Below are 22296 nucleotides of genomic sequence, written 5' to 3' on the forward strand. Positions count from 1 at the left end.
CCTCCCGAAAAGTGATTTCAGGATGTAGGTCAGATCTAAGCACCCCGCAGGGCAGATGCGGCCCCTGGGCCTTGACACCCCTGATGTTTCAAATCTAATCTTTTTTTTTTTTTAAAAAGGTTGCATTTCAGCTAAAGCTAACATTATATTCTTGCCGTACAGTAGTAGCTTTTTCCCTATATTCTTATTTTGAATGTTATAGCAAGCATAGGAAAATAGGTACATTTGTTTTAGTTGTCTCATCAAATTTTCTGTTACTGAAATTGTATTCAAATTCTTCATATAGGATTTTACTCTCACCCCCCAAAATCAGAATCACATTCTAAAATATAAAACAAGAAATGAAATTTAATGGAATTCAAAAATATACAGGCTGGTAATCTCCCACATAGTATAAATAAATGACAGTTCATTAGTAAAGACTTCAATTTGATTTAGTGCTCACTAAGGCTTACAATAACATTAAAAACAAAGATATGCATATACAAAAGTCAACCATGGTTGAGATTGAATTTTACAAAGATGTAGGAAAACAGTCTCTATAACCATGTTATCTATCATGGCAAGTCTGCTTTCCTCATGCAATCTTCATGTAGAAACAAGAAAACAAGCTAACTGAAAAAAAGTTATTTCCCAGAAATCTGAGAAAAAAAATATGATGAAAAATATCCTTAGGAAAATGCTGAAGAGTTAATTGTCCTATATATGTTTTTAATTTAGAATTACATCAACATCAAACTAAAGTATTTGTTTAAAATTAATTTCATATTGGAAAACGCTCACTCTTCCATTTGTCTTGTTATATCCTGCAAAGAAATAGGGAGATTAGTATACATTGAATAGCAGCATATAAAACAGCAGCAAATGTTATATTAAGATAATACATTAAGTAAAAATGGTTCATTAAAAGTTGTCATTTTTATTTTCAAATTAGATAAAACTATTTTCAAATTAGCAAATCTACAATTTTCAGTAAAATAATAAATGACATTAAACTAAAATTAAAATAAAAAAACATATTTAAGTTAAATGTTGTAATAAAAATATTTTTAATACATAATTTTGATCATTTTGATGACCATCATTTAACATTCAAGAATAACTTTAGTCATCTAAATAGTTCATTCAATTTAACTTTTAATCAGATTTGCATTTTTTACAAAAATTCTTAAATTCATGTGGAATTTTCAATCATTTCAAATTGATAAGTAGTTTTTAAATATAGAATTCTCAAATTCTGAACAGCAGTTCAGGACTACTTGGAGAAATATGCCAATTAAATCACTTTGGAAAGACATTTTAATATACAGTATTTAAATATGCTAAGCAAATACTTTGCATGGTATAATTAAAGCTTTACTGGCACCTCAGAATTGCAAATACACATCACACATTCAGATGGGTAAACGGCTAAAGGAAATCATCATTGTGCCGGTGATAAAATATTTATCCCATTAATAAAAACATGTATTAAAATATTTTCCATTTTAGTACCTATTTGCAAATATTTTTATTTATTTCAAAAGGAAAAAAATAAAAAACAAGCATTCATGTAACTTTAATCTTCTAGAAATATGTATTCAACTTTCCAAATGCATTTATTAATCCAAATCACAATTCTTACTCTCTTTATATAGTAAGAGCAATACTCACCATTTAATATGGGATCCTGTGGGGTTTACTGATTGCTCCAAAACAAAACAAAAAAGGAAAGAAATCAAACAGTTGGCAATATTTAAGTGTAATACCATTTTTATTAAATAAAATGGAAGCATTTAGGATTTTTAAAATTTTGCATTTATGAACAAAATATATTTATGAATAAAAGTATTTTATTCCTTATAATTGCTTGATATGCAAGTATGTAGGAGATCTCATTCTATACTATTCTTAAAAAACAAAAACAAAGCATAGCTAAAACACTGGATCTCATTGAATGTACTTTTAACCCCCCCAACAGAATACATTAATAACATTACTCTCTAAATTTACTATTCCTATTGCCATTTCATAAGGGAGTTAATCTATACCCATGGTATCAACTACTATTACCACTGAAATAAAATAGATAATTGTACTTCCTATGCACATAAGCTTTGATACAACTGGACAGTATTATATTTTATTCATAAGTACAAAAAGTATAAAGGTTGGATAGTTACAAAGAGAAACCTAGAATGGTAAATGTGTAAAATATGTTTAAGATATCAGTATGATAAGAAAAGAAATAAAGGGACTAGTCAATGGACAGGAATATATGATTTGATGAAGCAGCTACAGCTAGTGTCTCTGAAATAGTAATAAGCTGGCTGCACTGTACATGGAACTTACTACAACTGGGCAACAACACCTGAATGCCCCATGTCTTAAAACACCCAAAATGCCCAAAGAAATGCTGGCAAATGAAATATCTCAGTTGCAAAGATAATAAAATAACTTGCAGTATGTTGAAGTAGTTATAACATTCTGAAAAGGCCTTTATTCTACAATGGACTGATTTGGGCTGTTGCTGTTCCAAAACTTATGGGAAAACTACGGGAAGAATTAATCCAGAGTCAAACTATTTTATTCATGCACTGCTCTAATGAATGAATCTTCTTATAGTTTATTCTTGTTTAATAAGAAAGAAATTAAGATTAAGATTAAGGATTACAATTTCCATGCTTTGCGACCAGCTATCTTAACTAATAAAACATATTCCCTATAGACTTGGTTCAGGCCGAGAGCTAAGTACACCCCCCAAAAAAACCCCATTGAAGTCTCAATGAAACGGTATTCCTAGGCTTAAATTTACCGTTACAGAGTGAAGAGGGCAGAGGTCATGGCTCAAAGATGACTCTCTAGCTAATCCCTGCACTGACAAAGAAGCAATTAATCATTAGAACAGGGACATCTTAGCTGATGTTACTGATTTATGAAGACATCAACTGCAATAATGATCACTACTTGCACAATTCATCATTATTCAGACAGCTTGGCAGAGTGGAAATAACTCAAAATAATCAATACTAGAAGTATATTTTCCCTACATTTTCTTGAAAACCTTAATTAAAAGCCACCAAATTCTAGAAAATATACACGGAACCAGGAATTAGAAATTTTATACACAACTAAAAGACAGATGTATTAAAATACTTATTACACATACATATGCTTCAAAAATGAAATTTATTGCCTACTCCAAGGGTTGTAAAACTTTAATGTATTTTATGTCCAACCAAAAAACCCTGGGTCCTATGTATTATAATGGGCACTTTGTTGAAAAGGACTTTTTATTCCTGTAGGCATTTTAATGTGTTGATCATATATTATGAATTTTATGAAACTCTACTGTACTTTATAATACATCACACAATACTTCATGCACACCTTATTTTTTTGTTTTGGGGAAATTGAAAGTAATATTGGAAATGTTTTGTTACATTTACAAAGATAAACTCTTGCCATTTTTCTGCCTGCAAATCAGCAAAAAGCATTATTGCCCAAAAATTTTTAAAAATTAGAAAGCTCAACATAAACACAACACATTAAACTTCAAGTAAGGGTAGTCCTCATTTAGTGATCACAATTAAGACTAACTTGGTCTTTAAGGAAAGCTGTCACTAAACAAAACAGTGATTACTTATAATATTTCTACTTACTACTTTGTTTTACAGACCTGCAAAGGTCGTAAACATAAGGATGTGAGTGCCATTGTAACAAGTTACAATGGAACTATGAGTGGTCCCCATCTATATAGTATGATAGACAGATAAAAAGACTCTTGAGAATACCAAGGACACCCAAGAAAATAATCTGATACATCATTGAGCAAATCAACCCACAGTTCTCACTCACGGCACAAATGACCAAGCTCAAATTATCTTTCTGCAGAATTATTATGAGAAGACCTAGCAGAAGAGGACAACCAGCAGCAAGATGCATAAGTCTTACAATGGCAATGCATGCACCATTGGCAGATTCGAAAAAACAAGTTAGAGGCAGATTGTCATAGAGAAAATCTATGTGGTCAGTAGTAGTTGAAAATAACTTGATGGCACATAATCAACTTCATAGCATGATAGCAGGTCTTGGTGAAGAAACATGGACAAAATAAATTCCTAGGAAGAACTAAATAAGCTGAATATGATTTTCAAAGAGGATAGCAACAAGAAGTGTTACAACTATTTTAAGCTTCTAAAAGGGAAGCTCTATTTTATAGTCTTTCCCTGCACTAAGCAGATGGAAAACAATGGTCACAGGCTGTCTTGAAAATCAGTCAACTTTAAAGCTACCACCAAACTGGTTTCCTAGTGAATGTTTATTTCAATAATAATTAAAATGTATTTTCTGCTTCTTAATTATCAATAGTGGTGCACCTGTTTGTGTTGTCATCACAAGATTCTTTCTTGCATTACTTATGTAAATCTTTCAATGGAGATGATTCACCACAGAAATGCAACATGCAGAAAGCCTGGAAAGCATTCTTATACAAGAAACCTGAAAGATATAGCAGCTTTAACAATTTCAAAAACTCCCCTAAAATATTCCTGTGAATTCCAAATCAATTCTTCTGAAGAATCTGTAAATTCTTTCTAGTTTTTATTACTTTTAGTTTGGAGAAACCAAGTTATGCACTAGAAGTAATTATAAGGAGTGTAAGAAGTATGCCTAAAATAGCATTTTAAAAAAATATGAGTATCTTGTTTGCACAGCTACATTTCAAAATATTCTTTTGTCTAACGAAATGCTTTCAAGTTACTATGTTTCATAACTTAGCACAACTAGAAAGTTGTTTTATTGCTTCACACTCATAGTGTGAGTTTCAGGTTTAGTTTTATAGTTTTTTAAAAAAATATTGTGTAGCATTCCAAATTTAATTCTGTATTTTTTCAGTAGCTTCTCATTTGACATAATAGCACAGCCAAGAATTCGGTTACCATTTGTATTATGTATAGATTTATGACAAGCTCAACTTGTACTTCACAATCAAAATCAATTACAGGGAAAGATCTTCCTAATTACATGAAAGAAAATTACTATCAATATGTTTTTCTGCTAAAATCTTTGAGGTAGTTCAGAACTCTTTATCTGACTTATAGCACTAGGGATGTTGTTTCATCAAATTATTTTACTGCTTCTGTAATATCAAGATTACTTATGTATAATTATATAGTAGTTATGCCACTGCAAATAAAAATCTGAATGTGAATTTTTTTTTCAAATAAGCATTCTACTTCTACACACCCATTTTCCTATATACACTACCCTAAGAACATCATTTACCTTTTTACCTTAAGTACAATAAATAATGGCATCATATATTATTGCTAGATGACATGTACCGCTTTTGCACAACAGCTCCATCTTGTGACATTTGGAGGCTTTGAAGCAAACCAGGGTAGTATTTAAGAACTTTCCTGCCTTTATATTTTGTAAATAATTCAAGGTAGTGAGCACACACATTACTTCCTTCTATTTAATTAGCTGATGGATAGAACCATGTAAATATATTGAATACTAACAACTTCACTAAATTTAGTAGTATCTGATTGTTAAACAAAATATACTGGTTCTAGACAAAAAAAGGCTGAGATTCTCAATGTTGCCGCCATGTTTGATATTGTCATTCTTTCATGTAAGTTTAATAATTCTAAGTTTTTCTTTCATATTCAGTACTGCAGTTCTTATTTCCCCCCTTCTTTCTCCCAAAAGTCTGTCATTCCAGCCTCTGTAGTATAATATAGTCAATAAATTCTGGAAGCTCTTCAACATTCATCATCGGCATAAAATAATTACACTAGTTTGCAATTTACAGTAGCACTATACTAGAAAATGCACTATTAATTTTTTCAGTATGGCAAATGTAAAAATGTAATCCAGAATAATGCAGTAATATTTTGCAGATTCCAGTAGTGCCAAAGTCAGTCTGTTTCAAATTTTGTTGGATTAAATAAATATCACTTGTGTTTTTGAATAATCACTTAAGATTAGATTCTTTTTCTTAGATTCTTTTTAAGTTAAAATTAAATTATCATATCTATTCTCCTTGAATTTATTATCACTGTTTGACATGAGAAACTGATCTGTAGTCCCATAAAGTGTTAAGATTTAATAGTTACTAACCCAATAGTCACTGCACCAACCTCGAAGGGTAAATTTTTATTTAAGGAGCAGCTGCTTCATCCCCAATCTTTTTTCCTTTCAATCCCAGTACCACATCACAACAAAGCAGATTCAGCTCAGCAAATCCAATGTTCCCGGTTCCATGTTATTAGACAGAAAGTACAATTCAGCAAATTAGTTAATAGTCCAATAAGGAGCTGATATTGTAAACTCTGAGATTCTGCAGGCCAGTAATGATAGAAGTACGTACATAATGCAAAACCGATCAAAGTTTAAACTCCTCTATTCATATTAGGCGTCTCCCCGGGGGAGCCTAGTGGTTTTAGGGGCAAATTATTAAAATGATCAATTTTCTACACCTTGGCGAACAAACTAATTCAGTGCCATGCCAACACATAAAAAGCGGGAGTTGGTCACTGACTAGCCCCCCCGGGGGGGAGGCTTAGCCTTTCCGCCGAAATGGACAAAATGGCGCAAAACTCGGTCTATTTTTAAGAACAAGGAGGAGTGCTGTGGTTTCTTGAGGGCGTCATCATTCCCCCCCCCCGTTTGACCACCCACATCGGACCGAGAGGTTCCAAAGAATCTCTTTCCTGGCGTACCAACCGTTTGAGGAAAACCCCAAGCGATCGCGCTTTTGCCCAATATCTACCTCTGAAGCCCCCGGTGCCGTCCGCTAGAAGGTCGCCGTAGCCTATCTTCGCTTCATTACATTTCTCGGGTCAGCAGAACGGAAGAGCCCAGCGGTTCCGAAGACGAATCTTCCAAAACGGAGGCAATGCAAGGCCCAACCAGTCACCTCCGAACACGCTCAACTGCAACCGACTCTAAAGGATGCGCGCGCGCGCGCTTCTTCGCCACGAGGCGAAGCAACACGCCAAGTCTCGCGACGAGCCACAACGGTCCTTTTGAGGCCCACGTGACTCGGGGGTTGCCCTCGGGCCTGGCTGGGCTGACTTCCCCCACCTCCCTTTATCTACTTGGCAGGCTCATGTAGCACCGAAGTTTAATGCCGGTCAGGACCCGTTTACAAACCCAAATGAAATGGGATACTTTCGGATATTTCTTTCAAACTACTTTTAACGAACAAGCCAACCACTCGTTTCTCAGTTTCCCTTCGTGAAAACGGCATGAATTACCTCTCACGGTAGGATCGGCGCTAAAAAATATACAGGCTCGCGATGCATTGTGGAAAATGTAGTTCCATACCTGGCCGAGTTTGGGCTCGTAAAGGTAGCAAACTGGAACTCCAGGAGCTGGTAGCCGATGCTAGGAAGGCAGACAGACATCTCGGAACCGCGCCTTATTACTTTACTGGATTAATTGTTATAGCCGCCTACTCCAGTTTACAAAATCCAGGGAAAATATTTAAAAAACAACAGTGTTGGAAGAAATGTCCTTCTGGGTTTAGCCCCAAGTGGGGTAAAAAGAAACTGGAAACATGGAGGCTGCTTGGAAAGATGGTTTAATGGTGGACAGGGCCACATGGTTTGAGATCCTGGGGGAAAAGGTGACCACATGCTCCAGATGTTGGGTGAAGAAGAAGAGAGCGAGATGCTGAAAGTTCCAGGCTTTATACTCTCTGTTCAGCCCCACCTCTCTGTTTCCTGTTCCTGTGTAAGAAATGTATTCTGATTGGTTGTCAGACTCCCAGGGGCCCATGCAGGGGCAACTCTCTAGCTTGTGTTTTGAGTCTAAGTTGGTTGAGTTCCCAGATGCCATGTGGTGGGTTTCAGTAGAAAGCTAATCCTATCATTGTTATGCAGAGTAAACTAGCTCAGGGCCCCTAATGGTCATTGAGAAAGGTGAGGCTATTAAAAGTGAGTCTGTTTCCTGCCTAAAAACATGTTTCTCCATTTCTTACGCAGGGAAATATATTCTGCCTTTTCAATATTTCCTAGGATATTTCATTCTTCTAGGAGAGGGGTGGATGCTAAGTTCCTACAACAGGAAAAAAAAGCAATAGGGCCTTGGCAAATACAGTAACCTTTCTTGAGGGTAAACATTTAGAGTCAGGATCATGCAATATTACTGACTTGACCCATGCTAGCAATGGATGAATTGGGCCAGTTGATCTAGTTATAGCTTTTTGCCACTGCTGTCCACTCTTTAATGAAATGGTGGGGGGAACTAGAGGTAGTTCTTGACCATGACAACTGAGCCTAACATTTGGTTGGGGACAATAGGCTGACTCTGTAAACTGCTTAGAGAGGACTATAAAGCACTGTGAAACGGTATTAAGTGCTGTTGCTATTGCTATTTTTTTTGCTAAGCAAGACAATTGTTAAGTGAGTTTTGCTCCATTTACCACCTTTCTTGCTACAGCTGTTCAGTGAATCACTGCAGTTGTTTAGTAACACAGTTGTTAAGTGAATCTGGCCTCTCCATTGATTCTGCTTGTCACATGACCTTGGGACACTGCAGCCATCATAAATGTAGGCCAGTTGTCAAGTGCCCAAATCTTGATCAGATTACCATGAGAATTGTTCAATTGTTTTAAGTGTGAAAAATGCTTAGAAGTCACCTTTTTCAGTGCCATTGGAACTTTGAATGGTCACTAAACAAATGGTTGTAAGTCAAGGACACTTGAATTTTGAATCCTACCACTGTGGGACAACATGAAATTTTCTGTCCCAATTGCCAATATCTAGCCTGCCACTGTCTCTACTTTCAATTATTACTGGCTGCTTTCTCTCTCAAGGATTATGGGTGACAAAGGTTAACATCTTGAAGTTACTTAGATGGTGGGTGAATAAAGATAAATACTATTTTAACACTATCTTGCCCTCCTTATGCTGGTCTTTGACTATAATAAGATTTGATTGATAGATGCTTAAGCCTTTTCACTCATGGACTGGGAATAGTGAAAATAAAGATACTGCCAGGACATGTTTATGCCATGTGGAAAGGCCCTATAATTTCACAGGTTTATTTGATATTGTGATCTCAGGAACATTCAGAAGCAGGATATGATTTAAAATTACCCTGAAGAGGGAAATATTTCCATTTCTGTTGTGAATTTGAAAAGTGCTTCAGCAGCTAGGAAGAGAGGCTGAGGAGTTGTAAAGTTGAGATCTTTGTGAGGTGGGAGACTAGAGATGGTTTTCAGCAGGTTCTGACCAGTTCTGGAGATCTGGTAGTGGAAATTTTGAGTAGTTCGGAGAACCGGTAAATACCACCTCTGACTGGGCCTGCCACCGCCTCCCAAGTCCCAACTGGAGTGGAAAAGGAATGGAGATTTTATGGTATCCTTCCCCTGCCACGCCCACCAAGCCATACCTACCAAGCCATGCCACGTCCACCAAGCCAAGCCCACAGAACCGGTAGTAAAAAATTTGAATCCTACCACTGTGGGAGACAGATGTGGGTATCACATTTGTCTGTATAATTGTAGGAAGCATCTCCCCGCTCCTAGAAGAATGAAATATTTTGGGAAATATTAAAAAAGCAGAATATTATATTTTCCCAAAGGGAGAAATGGGGAAACATGCTCTTAGAAACAGAAAGGAGACTCAGTCTTTCTTAATAGCACACCCCCCCCCCAGCAGATATTTTGTGTCCATTAAGACTGGACCAGCGTATCTACAAAACAAAAGACCTTCAGCTTCAGGGTGATGGGGTTAAGAACAGACTATGATCCTTCAGGACATAATATGATTAATCCACTACCATTTAGCAGAAGACACAGAGTTTCCTACATCACACAATCTCATAAGGGTATTTCAGACATTGCAGTTATCTATGAAACTTGTAAAAATCCATGTAATCAAAACAATTGGTCAGCTGCACCAGAACCATAAACCCTGGTGGTTCTGTTCATCAATAAATGGAGCTTTCTTTCCAATCCGCCTCCAGCCTCCATTTTATTTCTAGCATCTTTCTCCCAGCTTGGACCTTAACCAGATCAATTTTTCTTTCAACACTGTGTTCCTCCTATCCATTTTCTTTTGCATGTTAATGGTAAAGGTACACCAGTATAGATCTTCCCTTTCTTATTCATCAGAATTTTTATGTTAGTGTTCCTGCTATAGGATTACTTCCTGGATCCATGTGTCCTCTATCAATTGTTTCCATTCATTGTAAGTACTGCATAACCTTAAAACACTAATGCCTGATATTGTTTCCTATCCGCCATTCTTTTTTTCATAAGTGTTAAATTGTTCAGATTATTGCTCTTCTGGAATGGACTGTTTTGTTTATATGTGTACATATTTTAGATTACATTTAAATGTGAAATAATAACATAGCAGCTCTCATACCATTATATCACACTGCATATTCTGGGAAAAAATATTTGTGTTGTCTTAATGCATAGCATTTAGCATAGAGCGCCAATTTAGTATAGTAGTTAAGGTTAGAAATCAGAAGACTGTGAGCTCCGGTTCTGCCTTAGGCATGAAAGCCAGTGGGATGACTTTGGGCTGGTCACCACTTTGAGTCCAACTCACCTCATTGGGATATAATTATGGGGGAAATAGAAGGAAGTAGCATTAGTTATGTTTGCCACCTGAATTATTTAAAAATAATAACCTAGATAAAAGGGGGTGGGGGAAAGAAAATGATACTAAAATGACTATTTTTCAGATAAAAAAAGTATTGTAAAAATATGAAGTATTTTTTTATCTGCATACATGCCAACAATCACAATGTAACTTAATTATGAACTGTTTATACATACTTTGGTGGAATCAAAGTTAATTGTTGGAACAACTAAAGAATAAATTATTGCTAAAAGAGAACTTTTCACAAGGACTGTAAAAACAATCCTTTTAAGCTATATTACATGAAAGTGGCAGGAATCTTCTGTTTAGTAGTTTAGTTGGGACAGCTATATTAGGAAAAGAAAATAAAGCTGTTTCAGAATTCAGTGGTCAACCTTTAAACACATTCAAGACAAAATTACGAGTATCTCAGGCTAGATAGACAATAGGTCCCTATGAAAATTAGGATTGTTTCTTGAATTATAGAATAGCAGTAAGGTAATGTTTGTTCTCTTTTGTATTATGCTGTCACAATGCTAGAAATTAAAATAAAATTACAGCACTACTGTTTTTAACCAGTTTTCTTTCTTCTGCTTACAGTCACCTGGTAAAAAAAAACACTGAATACATAGCTGACTACAGTATTCCTGAAGAAAGAATTCATAAGCGATATAAAATTTTGTTAGACGGCAATTCTATCACACTGAATGAAAGATCCTCAACATTTATTAGCCAATGAATACATCTGAGATTTTAAGAAAATGAGTGCCATGAAGACAGGCTATGTCAATTATGTATTGCCACCACCAAGGAAACAAAAATTAGTGAAAGGAACCTGGAAGATGCCAGGGAAAAAACATGGTCCTCTATTTGGAAGAAAACAATTCCAAAGGTAATATTTCTGGATCCCACTGAATCTAAGGAAAAATGCTGGATTAGAGGAAGTGGGGGAGTTAAAAAATTATTCTGAGCAGCAGTTAAAATTATTCTCAAAATTTAACTGATTTTTAGTAACAGATAATACTATTTTATTGTAGATTTGAAAAACTGCAATACGATTTAATAGCTATACAACTATTCCATGCTTTGGAATAGTTGTATATAGGAATAGTTGTATATATATAGAGCCAAGGTGGCGCAGTGGTTAAATGCAGCACTGCAGGCTGACTGCTAGATCAGCAGTTCAGCGGTTCAAATCTCACCGGCTCAGGGTTGACTCAGCCTTCCATCCTTCCGAGGTGGGTAAGATGAGGACCCAGATTGTTGTTGGGGGCAATATGCTGACTCTGTAAACCGCTGAGAGGGCTGAAAGCCCTATGAAGCGGTATATAAAAATCTGCTATTGCTATTTATTGCTTTATTACTTTGAGACATAAAAAAAATTCTTACTTTTAAAAAATATGAGATTCTCAGATCTTGAGTTTTAGTATAACATTTGACTTAGAGATGATCTTTTATAACCTGTGATTGTATGTAATACGCAGTCCTTTTTCCACCTTGCTATATTTCTTTTATTTTGTGTGCATATGCATATATGTATAATATATTGAAAAAGTCAACATAATTCAGTACAGCTTAACATAGATATCAAATATTGCTAAAAAACTTACGAAGAATTTCCTGTAAAAAATCCTTACTCTAATAACCTAAAGACAATGTGCAATTATTCCTTGTGAACTAATAGCGTGTGACTGTGTATGATAAGAAAAAGAGAGAAGTAACTCTCAGGAAATGCTAATATTAGGAATGGTGAACAGCACCTACAAATTCATACATGAGCTAAGAATATTTTTAAAGAAATGCCAAAACAAAAATCGACAACATGATGCTACATAATTGTCATCATTGTATCCAAATAACAGCATTTCAGATAAAGCTTTTCCTCAACAATGAAGATGTGAGTTTTTAATACTAAAGATAAAAAATACATTGCCATAATGGCTTGATCCATAATGATAATGTACTTAAAATTCCAACTTTACTAAAAGATGTACAATTTCTTAAAAACCTTTTAATCTGATTTTCTTGGCTTCCCTGGAAATGTTTGCATTAAAAAAATAATTCAAGGTAGTTTTAAAAAGTACATAACAATAAACATTATTTGAGACATAATTTTGCAAATAATTTATTCATACAATAAGAAAAAGTGTCTGTACTTGTAATCATTGTTGCTTACATGCAATATTAAATCAAATTAACCAAATATGCAAGCTTTACATTCTGCGGTGAGCATCATTTGTAAAGAATATGTATATGTTGAAGCAGAAGCTCTTTCCCAAAATAATTGGTACTTTCAAGATACAGATAAACACAACCAATAGCAAATTATACTACAGGTTTAATAGCCAGTTTAATCTACAAATCTACGTACATTATTTTTATGCCACACTTGTGTTTTGGAATAACTTTTGTTTCTGCTTTAGCTAGTTAACAAAACAACATGTAAGTAATACTTCCAGTGGGAGAGCTGCAATAGCAAGAGCAAAGAATCTTCAGGCACTCTACAAACTGATAGAAAGATGGAGCATACATTTCTCAGGATTAGTTTCATTAGATGTATGAATTGTTGTAAATTGAATAGTGATTATACATACACAGTATAAATAAAATAATCAAATATTATGAAAAATTAATAGATGTACAGTTTGTAACAATACATCGTAAAAAGAATTTTGGACATATTTTAAAGAAAGTATGAAAGCTGTAACTTATTCTTCAAAGCAATTTTTTTTGTTGAGGTACATTATAACATCAACAGAATTTAATGTCTAAAGTTCATACATCCAGTTTTGCAATGTTATTTCTTGGATTAATTCTTCAAAACACCAGCTACCTTAATATTGAGGGCTTGAACTGACATCTCAATAGCTATTGAACACAATTGCAGTTTTGATTTCTAACTTGCTTACCTTTGAGCATGACAAACCTGTCATGCTCAAAGATAAGGACAACCTGTGTGAGAAAATTATTGCCTTATGTCATCTATCGTAATTCTGTGACACATATGGCAAATTATGAATAGATATATCTGAGTATATAACATGGATCATTGGAATACTTGAAATAGTTGTGCGGAACTCTTCTCAGTTAAAAGTCCCCAAAGCTTGGATGCATTATTTATTTTATTTATTTATCAAATTTATTTCTGCCCATCCCACAGTTCAAGGTGACTATGCGGCTCAGCTTTTAAACATTAGCTTAAAAATCTACCACAGTATTTGGTTATCTTATTTAATTTCTTCAATATTGGGGTAAAACAATCCACATTTCATTAATTATCAACAAAGGAAGCAAAATGCCTGTAAATTATCCACTATATTACATTCAGCCATTTCTTCACAAAGAAAAGATATGTTCTCATAAACAAGATGACACATGAGCTGGTATCTTATGGATTTCAATAGTAGCACCATTCACACAATGAAAAATATATTTTGCCTCTTCAGAAATAGTAGCTATGTAAGAAACAAATAAATTATAATACACATCCGAGATGAACACGTTGTCCCTGGCTATGAAGAAAGCAATCTGAACTAACATGCTGAATTTCAAGCCTACCATCTAAGGATGCCGGTCAATTGGAAGAAATATCACAGATATTGGAAGACCTTATTTAAATGTATCTGGAATAATAAATACAATAGCATTTAAGAAAAAAACAGGATTAAATTTGAGAATTTGTTGAGGTTTCTCCTTGATTTACATTTTCTGATTGCGCTGAGGGATTCAAAAATTGTCCTGATGCTCCAATGTATAAGCGTGATCTCATTGGCCATTTCTAGAAGATGAAGATGCAAAATAGTTTAGTATTGCTTGCATAAATGCAGGAAACCAGCAGTTTTATTAGCAATTACATGAATTAAGCTAGTTCATTTAAGAATATGTTTATCAGTTATTGGACTATAAATTCTCCCATCCTTTATAATCTGCTGCTTGCATTGAACCAATGCAAATAGAAAGCATGTGTAATGGTATATGGGTATGCCCATGGGAGACAGAAAAACCATAGCCAGGGGAACAGCTGGATAATTAGTAGCTGAGCTTGCAGCAAAAATGTCGGTGTGACAAACTCAAAACTCCCTATGTTTTTGGGGGCTGTAAAAACAATAGGGGAAAATATACTTTCAGACTTACAAGATCTGTTAATGAAACTTTAAAATAATATTTCAGCTAATTCATCTGGGTGTGTTTCTTCTGTCTGGATCACCTTACAAGACTGACATCATGAGATGGAGAGCTATATAGATTGGTATAGATAAGGAAGAAGATCTTGCTACCTCATTAGATACCTTTAGATTGAGCTCTGATGCCTATTTAATTTTATTGTGCCGCTTGTCTACAATTACTGACAGCTTACCTTTAGAAAAGATTTGCAAACTGGTGGCAGAAGGTAAAAAATAATAGGCCAGCACATTTATTACATTAGGTTTAAATCATCATAAACTACTGTCCTACACGGCAGCGTGCTTAGACGCTGCGGCTTTGAGCTCCTGGTGCCACAGTAGAATTAGGCAAAAACTATATACCCACAGGGAGTTATTAAAGATTGGATCTTCTAGTTGACTAGATATTACCAGCGACTTCCAGCAGTCTCATAATATACCGAGTGACATAGTAAGACGTTGTTGGGCCTAGGAGGTGGTGAAGAGAGCGAAAGCAGGGATGCAGAGCTGGTTTGCTAGTTCGGTTACGGAAGCAGCCTTACAGACCAGCATTACCAAGCATTTTTTTAACCAACTCTAGATCCTTTGTCCACAAAACTGATGAACTAGAGCTATGGATGGCAGCGAATAAGCTCATTCGTGACTGCTGTGTGATGATCATCACAGAGACCTGGCTTCATCCACTTGCACCGGATGCGTCAGTGGAGCTAACTAACCGCACCACACACCGCTTTGACAGAAACAGCAATTCTGGTAAAAGCAAAGGTGTAGGAGTTTGTATATACATACATAATAACTGGTGTACTAACAGTAGAGTTGCTTATACTCACTGTTCTGCAGATGTGGAATTCTTAACTGTCATTTGTTGGCCATTTTATTTACCTAGAGAGATTTCTGTTATAGTTATCACTGCTGTCTATTTTCCACCTGATGCAAATGTTAGCGCAGCACTCTCTAAGTTACATGACGCCATAAATCAATTTTTTCCGTCCCTCTCCATGGATCCCCACCCCAATTGGAAACGAGCTGGCTATGAAAGACAAGGCAGCACGACCCGCTCAGCATGTAGAAACAGCAAAAGAAGGAACAGGAGAGGAGTTCCAAGCAGGGCTTTTCAAACAGCCAAACTCCTCTCCTGTCCCTTCTTTTGCTGTTTGAACAAGCCGTGCGGGTTGTGCTCCCTTGTCTTTCATAGCCAGCTCGTTTATAATGGGGTGGGGATCCATGGAGAGGGATGGAAAAAATTGATTTATGGTGTCATGTAACTTAGAGAGTGCTGCGCTAACATTTGGAAACGAGCTGGCTATGAAAGAAAAGGGAGCGCAACCCGCACTGCATGTACAGACAGCAAAAGAAGGAACAGGAGAGGAGTTCCAAGCCGGGCTTTTCAAACAGCTGAACTCCTCTTCTGTCCCTTTCTTTTGCTCTTTGAACAAGCCATGCGGGTTGCGCTCCTGGTTCTGGGGATTTCCCCCCCCCCCCAAAAAAAAAGACCAGCTGCCCATCTCTCCAGATCTTGTGGCTTTTCAGGATTTTCTTTTTAAAAAACGCCTCTCCGGGTGATCTTGATAACCTGCAAGGTTGCTTTGGAAGGAGACAGATGGGCAGTATTTCCCCCTGCCCCCCTTCCTGGGTGCCTGCAGACTTGGAACCTGCAGCCTTAAAGCAAGTCTTTGCACAGTAAAGAAAATCTCACAAGCGAGAGAAGTTCTTAATTGCCTTTACTGTGCAAGTTGCTGCAGGCTCCGAGGCTGCAGGCAACCAGAGATGGGGTGGGGGAAATGCTCCCTGTCTTCCCCCTCCCAAAGCAACCTCGCAGGTTTTCAAGGTCTTCAGAGGCGTTTTTAAAAAGAAAACGGTATTCTTGGGAGGGGGAATGGGCTACACTCAGAGGAGCCGGCGCCTGGGGCGCCCTGAAGCAGCGCCAGCCAACATGTCCATAAGAAAAGCCCCAAGGGCAAGTGCGGCAGTGCCGCACCCACCTCCGCCCTGCCGGCTGCCTAGCAACGCATCCCAGCCACCTCCTTCTACTCAGCAGGCGGCCTGGGTAGGGGCACGGGCATGACCCAGGAGAAGGTGGTTAACGGCGGGTGCTGCCCACCCAGTCCTCACTCAGCAGCAGTTATGTTGCCTTCAAGGTGAGGAGTGGGCACCACGTGGCTGGGGCAGCGGGGCTCACCAGCGCCCATCCAGCCATCACTCAGTGGGCGGGCTGGCGGAAGGTTGCCCTGGCGCGACCAAGGTGGCACATCGTGTGGAGGCTTGGGCATGAAGGGCTCCTGTCTTCCCTGGCCAGGCTGGAGCATGGGACGGCCTCGCAACAGGCATGTCTGCCGCTTGCGGAGCGAAGATATGGCACTCGGAAGCGGCGGTGGGGTGGTTTTCCAGTTGTTCCTGGCCCTGTGAAGGTTCCAAAAGTGCCCGACCTTTGGGACATCCCATGCTGTGCCCGCTTCCGCTGCCGCCACCTCCGCTCCCAAACACAACTGTCAGCTGCGAGCAGTGTCTGTAGCTGCTGCTTGCAGTCATTTACGGCTGCAGATAGATTGTGCCTGTAGCAGGAAGCTCTTCGCCCTGTGAGAGCTCCTCTCCAGCACTCCTAGTTTGGTAACATCATCAGTGCTAGAAGGGAGTGGGGTTGGGGGGGTGGGAAGAAAGAGAAAGGACAAACAGGAGAAAGAGAGGGAGAAAGAGGAGGTGGGGGCTAGTGGGATCCTTGCTGCTTTCTGAGCTTTGTGGTTTTCTTACAGGCATTTCATTACCAAACTAAGTAACATCATCAATACTAGAAGGAAGTGGGGTTGGGGGGGAAAGAGGAGAAAGTTAGGACAACAAAGAAAAAGATGAGGGAGAGGACTGTGGGGTCCTTTGGTGTTCTCTGAACGTGGTTGTTTTTAATTATTTTAGGGAATTTTTATTTATTTATTGTTTATAGAATGTTTATTACAAGAAATGTTATTCCTTTTTGCAAATGTTTTATTTGTGATGCAATATGTTGCTTTTAAGTGTTCAGACCAGGTTTATGTGTCTCAAAGTGGCTGCTTTTCTATGGGCAGGCCAGGTTGGTGCAAGGGAGCTTTGCCAGATTTAGTGTCTTTCACCCTTGTTGTTTAGGTAATTCTGAGGTGGTTGATGGTTCCGTGAGCGCCTGTCCTTTATAATTTTCCACATTGCCTTGATGGTTTTTATCCCAGTGACTTTGTTTTTCCTGTCCTTAGGCTTAGTAAAAAAAATTGGTTTCATTGGCAGTCTTTTTTTTTGGGGGGGGGGGGATTCTTATTTTTTTGGTGTTTTCCTGGCACTGTCATAGTTCGTGTGTATGTGTAAGTGGGTGTGTAATGTCTTGCAGTTATCTACACATTAATAATGATCTAGTAATATTAATAATATCTAGTAATTAGTAATATCTAGTAATAACATCGTCTTGGCCACTCCCGCCAGGTCACATAGGTGGCAGGCCACTCCCATCTGGTCACATGGGCAGCAAGCCACTCCCATCCGGTCACATGGGTGACAAGCCACTCCCACAAAGGAGGCCACGCCCAAAGAGTAGGTTTGAACAATTTTTGAAACCCACCCCTGTAGAGGCAGCAGCAAACTTATCCTGAGGGCGCTTTTATTGTGGCTGGGGATTTTAATCAAGCCAGTCTAAAGTCTGTTCTCTCTAGGTTTGTGCAGTATGTGCAGTGTACCATCAGAGGTAAGAATACTCTAGACCATATGCACTCAAACTTAAGACAGGCATATAGAGCAATCCCCCTCTCCCATCTGGGTTCGTCTGACCACATCTCTCTTTACTGTGCCCAAAGCATATCCCCTTAGGAAAAGTATATGACTAGTCTTGAAAACTGTCAAAATCTGGCCGGAGGGAGCACTCTGTCAGTTGCAGGACTGCTTTGAGACTACAGAGTGGAGTATATTTTAACATTTGAGATGTCAATGCTGTTTCAATTATTTTAAGAATATGCTTTACTTTCTGCTCTACATTATTATTTGAGCCAAGGTGGCGCAGTGGTTAAATGCAGCACTGCAGGCTGACTGCTAGATCAGCAGTTCAGCGGTTCAAATCTCACCGGCTCAGGGTTGACTCAGCCTTCCATCCTTCCGAGGTGGGTAAAATGAGGACCCAGATTGTTGTTGGGGGCAATATGCTGACTCTGTAAACCGCTTAGAGAGGGTTGAAAGCCCTATGAAGCGGTATATGTCTACTGTTATTGCTATTATTGCTATTATTTGTGCTGTATGTACTCCTATGTTATAGCCAGAATGATTTTTTAAAAAAACAATTAAAATATAATTATTTTTTGCTAGAGGACAAATGCGTAACTAATTATATATCAAGCCCATCGCTGATCTACATTACAATAAAACTATTTTTAAAAGTGTATACAGGCTCATTCACGATCACTGTTAGATAATGTTAGTTTTGGAAACAAACAATGAAAGGACTACTTACATCAAGGTCCATTTAGTTTGGTTTAACATAATTCTTGATTACTAGGTCTTTAAGTAGTACTTTCTTGAATTAAGCTAAGTGTAAATTATTAAATAAATTACTTATTAAAGACATAGTAGCAAGGGGAAGTCCTTTTGTAGTTGGAATATGAACTAAGATGGTTCATAAGGCAGTGGATTTTACATTGGGGTAAAATCTCCAATGGGATATATTTTGGCATATCTTGGGGAAAATGGGGCAATTTGAAATAATATGTTTGTGAATTGAGTATCCAGTTTGGAATTGCCACTGTCAAAGTGCTTGTGTAAAACAGCAGAATCTATTTTTTGGTGGAAATAATGACATTATTTGAGACCAGGAAAAGGGATATCTGGATCAAACAGCCACTGTCATAAGGCATAAATTGCTTTGTAATAAATGGGAGTCACTTAAAACCTAGTCCCTGGTATTGGGCATGATTATGGTACACAGAGGTTTAATGCTGTATCTATCTGAAGTGTCATATGGAATCACATCAATGAATTGTGGTTCACTTGGTTCTAATTGATTCTGCTGATTCTGTAATGCTAAAGCTTTCTTGTATAGACTAGTGTACTTGTATATTAGTATGCCGTTTTGCCTGAAGATTTCTGCACAATGGAAAGGTTTTCAAACAATACTATGATTGGACCTTCTAGGAAAAAATATTACTTCTTTTGCCTTGCTTACCTTAACAGGGTGTAGGTAGCCATCCCCCCTCAGGGTTCCCAAGCTCTTGCCAGGCAATTCTTCTTCATCCTGCAAGCTGCGGGTGAGATGGGCAATGTAGGTGGTGGCTAGAAGCAATACATCCAACTTGGAGAGTTTAGTGTCAGGTGGCACAGAGGGCAGAGTTCTCTGTAACTCCAAGAAGGCATGTCGTAGGGTCTGCACTCGGCTACGCTCTCGTGCAGCGTTGGCTGCTGCAGGTCTCCCCAAAGTTGCCCCAGTCTGTTGTCCTAAGGAGTTAGCGCCAGATGTGGAGGGTGGCGGAGAGGCATTTGAGCTTGGAACATTGACCTTGATGTTCTCGGGTACATTTTTATAGTCCATTGGTAAGACCAAACCTGCAACCAACATGATATAAATTCCCAGCTTATACCCTGAATTGTCACAACCACATTTTCTTTTTTAGAACTGTGTTGCTATCTGATTTCTAAGAACTTTCTGTTACAATTTTCAGTATACTGCAATATATTCTCTTAATGTAGTACCCCTTTGCCAGCAACCACTAACCTTGCAGTTTTATTTTTAAGATAGGAGAATTCAGCTGAAAAATCATCAGCACATAGTTCTAACAACGGATTTACAATTCTAATGCATTCTCAGAAAATAACGAGCACATTACTATATTAGGACATATTTTAAGCATCTTAACCTGAAATATATTTGGCGCCAACGTTTATTATCTTTCAGAAGTGAATCCCAGTGAATTTGACTTATTATCTAGCAGAAACTATTAGTGTTGAAATGTTAATAAAGTGTTCAGATAAAAGTAGGAAATTTATTTATAAATTACTTTATAAATATATAAAGTACATTTCTTTATAGTAATGTGGAAGTGATTTTCTTCCTGGATTTTTAGATATTTTTTATGCATTTCTTTTTACTTCTCAGTAGTCCCCAAACTACAAACTGGGATTTTCTGATGGTTCTACACATAAATACTAAAGAGATCCAATCCCATCCATTTATTTAAATGATTATTTAAGCTTAAATGCTTCTACCACACTAAAATAAACAAATAAATATGCAAAAATATAAGCCTCAATTGTGAACTCATTTATTGAACTGCTTTCCTCTTTGGTACTGATACATGTTGACTTTAAAAGATAAAGATTAAATATATTTGGAATATCATTTGCAATTATTTTAAAAATGAGTGCTTTTGCAGCCTGCAAACCATAAAGTACATTGAATCTAATTTGTGTTTGCATTCAGTAAATCTTATATTTATTGAGGACTGTATTCAGCTGGACTGTGCCTTATAAATTATAATCTATCTCTACAGTTTTCAACAGTGGTTTTTATTAGCAAAACTAGCAAGCAATTAATAAAAGCACATTAAATTTGTGTGCTGCCCAACTATTTTATTTAACTTTAATAAAATGATTTTTCTCAGTTACAGACTTTTCCATTCAACTGAAACTACTTTTCTGAAATCAAGCAATGGAGGAGATGAGACACAAAAGAGTAAAAAGACCGTAGGATTGGAAATAACTGTGCTCTAAGAGGTTTTTCCTGGTCGGCTTGAGAACTGCCTCAATTTCAGTTTCAAGTTTCTAAATTTAAAATAGATTGTTGAATAATAAATTATATTAAACATAATACTGGTAGATTTTTCTTGAGTTAACATAAATGGTTGCCCTACAGTTATGCCTTTTGTAAAGGCCTAATAGGTTTTCAAATGTATCCAATTATTTTTTGTTTTAAAATATTTATTAGCATAATTACTCAATAGTTTGGATTTAAAGTGTTAGTATTTAACATTTAGCTTATTAAAACTACAAATTAAAATTATGTTATAATTGAGTTGTTTTAATATAAATAATACAATTGATGGAGTTTGTCAATTAAAGCTGCATTTGTACAGGTCAATGAATTTGTTGGATGTTTAGAATCCCTCTATACAGTATATGGATTTATTTATTTAGTATTCATTCATATACTAGGAAAGAAAGCTTTTGGTGTAGAACACTATTCTACATATTTATCTGAATTGCACAGATGGAAAATATTTCTGGGTCTTATATCCACATACATGTTTAACACATGAACAATCAGACTAAATAATCCCTATAACATTGGCATCTCAATTCAAACCGTCAGACCAGTGGGGGAAATCCCACCTATTTGAAAGCCATATATATTCAGTATCTAAGTTCACACTACTTTATTCGCAGCCCTATTTTACTCAGAATTTTTGGATATATTTTTAAAAATTAAGATTATACGTATTTACAGGCACACTTGTAACCATATAACGGTCATCGGACGCATTTAAACCTACTGTACTTGTGAAGTAAATCATCAGAGTAAACCACAACTCATATTAGCGCTCCTCGTTACGGAT

At 36.9% G+C, this 22296-nt stretch overlaps 1 protein-coding gene and 1 long non-coding RNA gene across 2 annotated transcripts; both read right to left on the reverse strand.

Annotated features, from left to right (window-relative positions):
• Positions 1 to 328: 328 nt before the first annotated feature.
• On the reverse strand, positions 329 to 1740 carry LOC116512369. The gene is made up of 2 exons (XR_004255876.1): positions 1654 to 1740; positions 329 to 806 (listed from the first exon to the last, which is right to left on the reverse strand). It is a non-coding gene; the product is annotated as an uncharacterized LOC116512369 (long non-coding RNA).
• Positions 1741 to 14250: 12510 nt separating this feature from the next.
• On the reverse strand, positions 14251 to 20276 carry TCF24 (transcription factor 24). Its single transcript, XM_032222834.1, has 2 exons — positions 19914 to 20276; positions 14251 to 14364 (listed from the first exon to the last, which is right to left on the reverse strand). Exons 1-2 carry the CDS (start codon positions 20274 to 20276, stop codon positions 14251 to 14253), a joined length of 477 nt encoding a protein of 158 aa, XP_032078725.1.
• Positions 20277 to 22296: the final 2020 nt, after the last annotated feature.

This window comes from Thamnophis elegans, chromosome 8 (assembly GCF_009769535.1).
Source record: "Thamnophis elegans isolate rThaEle1 chromosome 8, rThaEle1.pri, whole genome shotgun sequence".
Classification (NCBI taxonomy): domain Eukaryota; kingdom Metazoa; phylum Chordata; class Lepidosauria; order Squamata; family Colubridae; genus Thamnophis; species Thamnophis elegans.

Coding starts and splice junctions, on each gene's coding strand:
- TCF24 (XM_032222834.1), bottom strand. CDS start 20,276: ATGGACTATAAAAATGTACCCGAGAACATCAAGGTCAATGTTCCAAGC. Junction 14,365..19,913: donor GCTACCTACACCCTGTTAAG/GTAAGCAAGGCA, acceptor TTCATCTTCTAG/AAATGGCCAATGAGATCACG.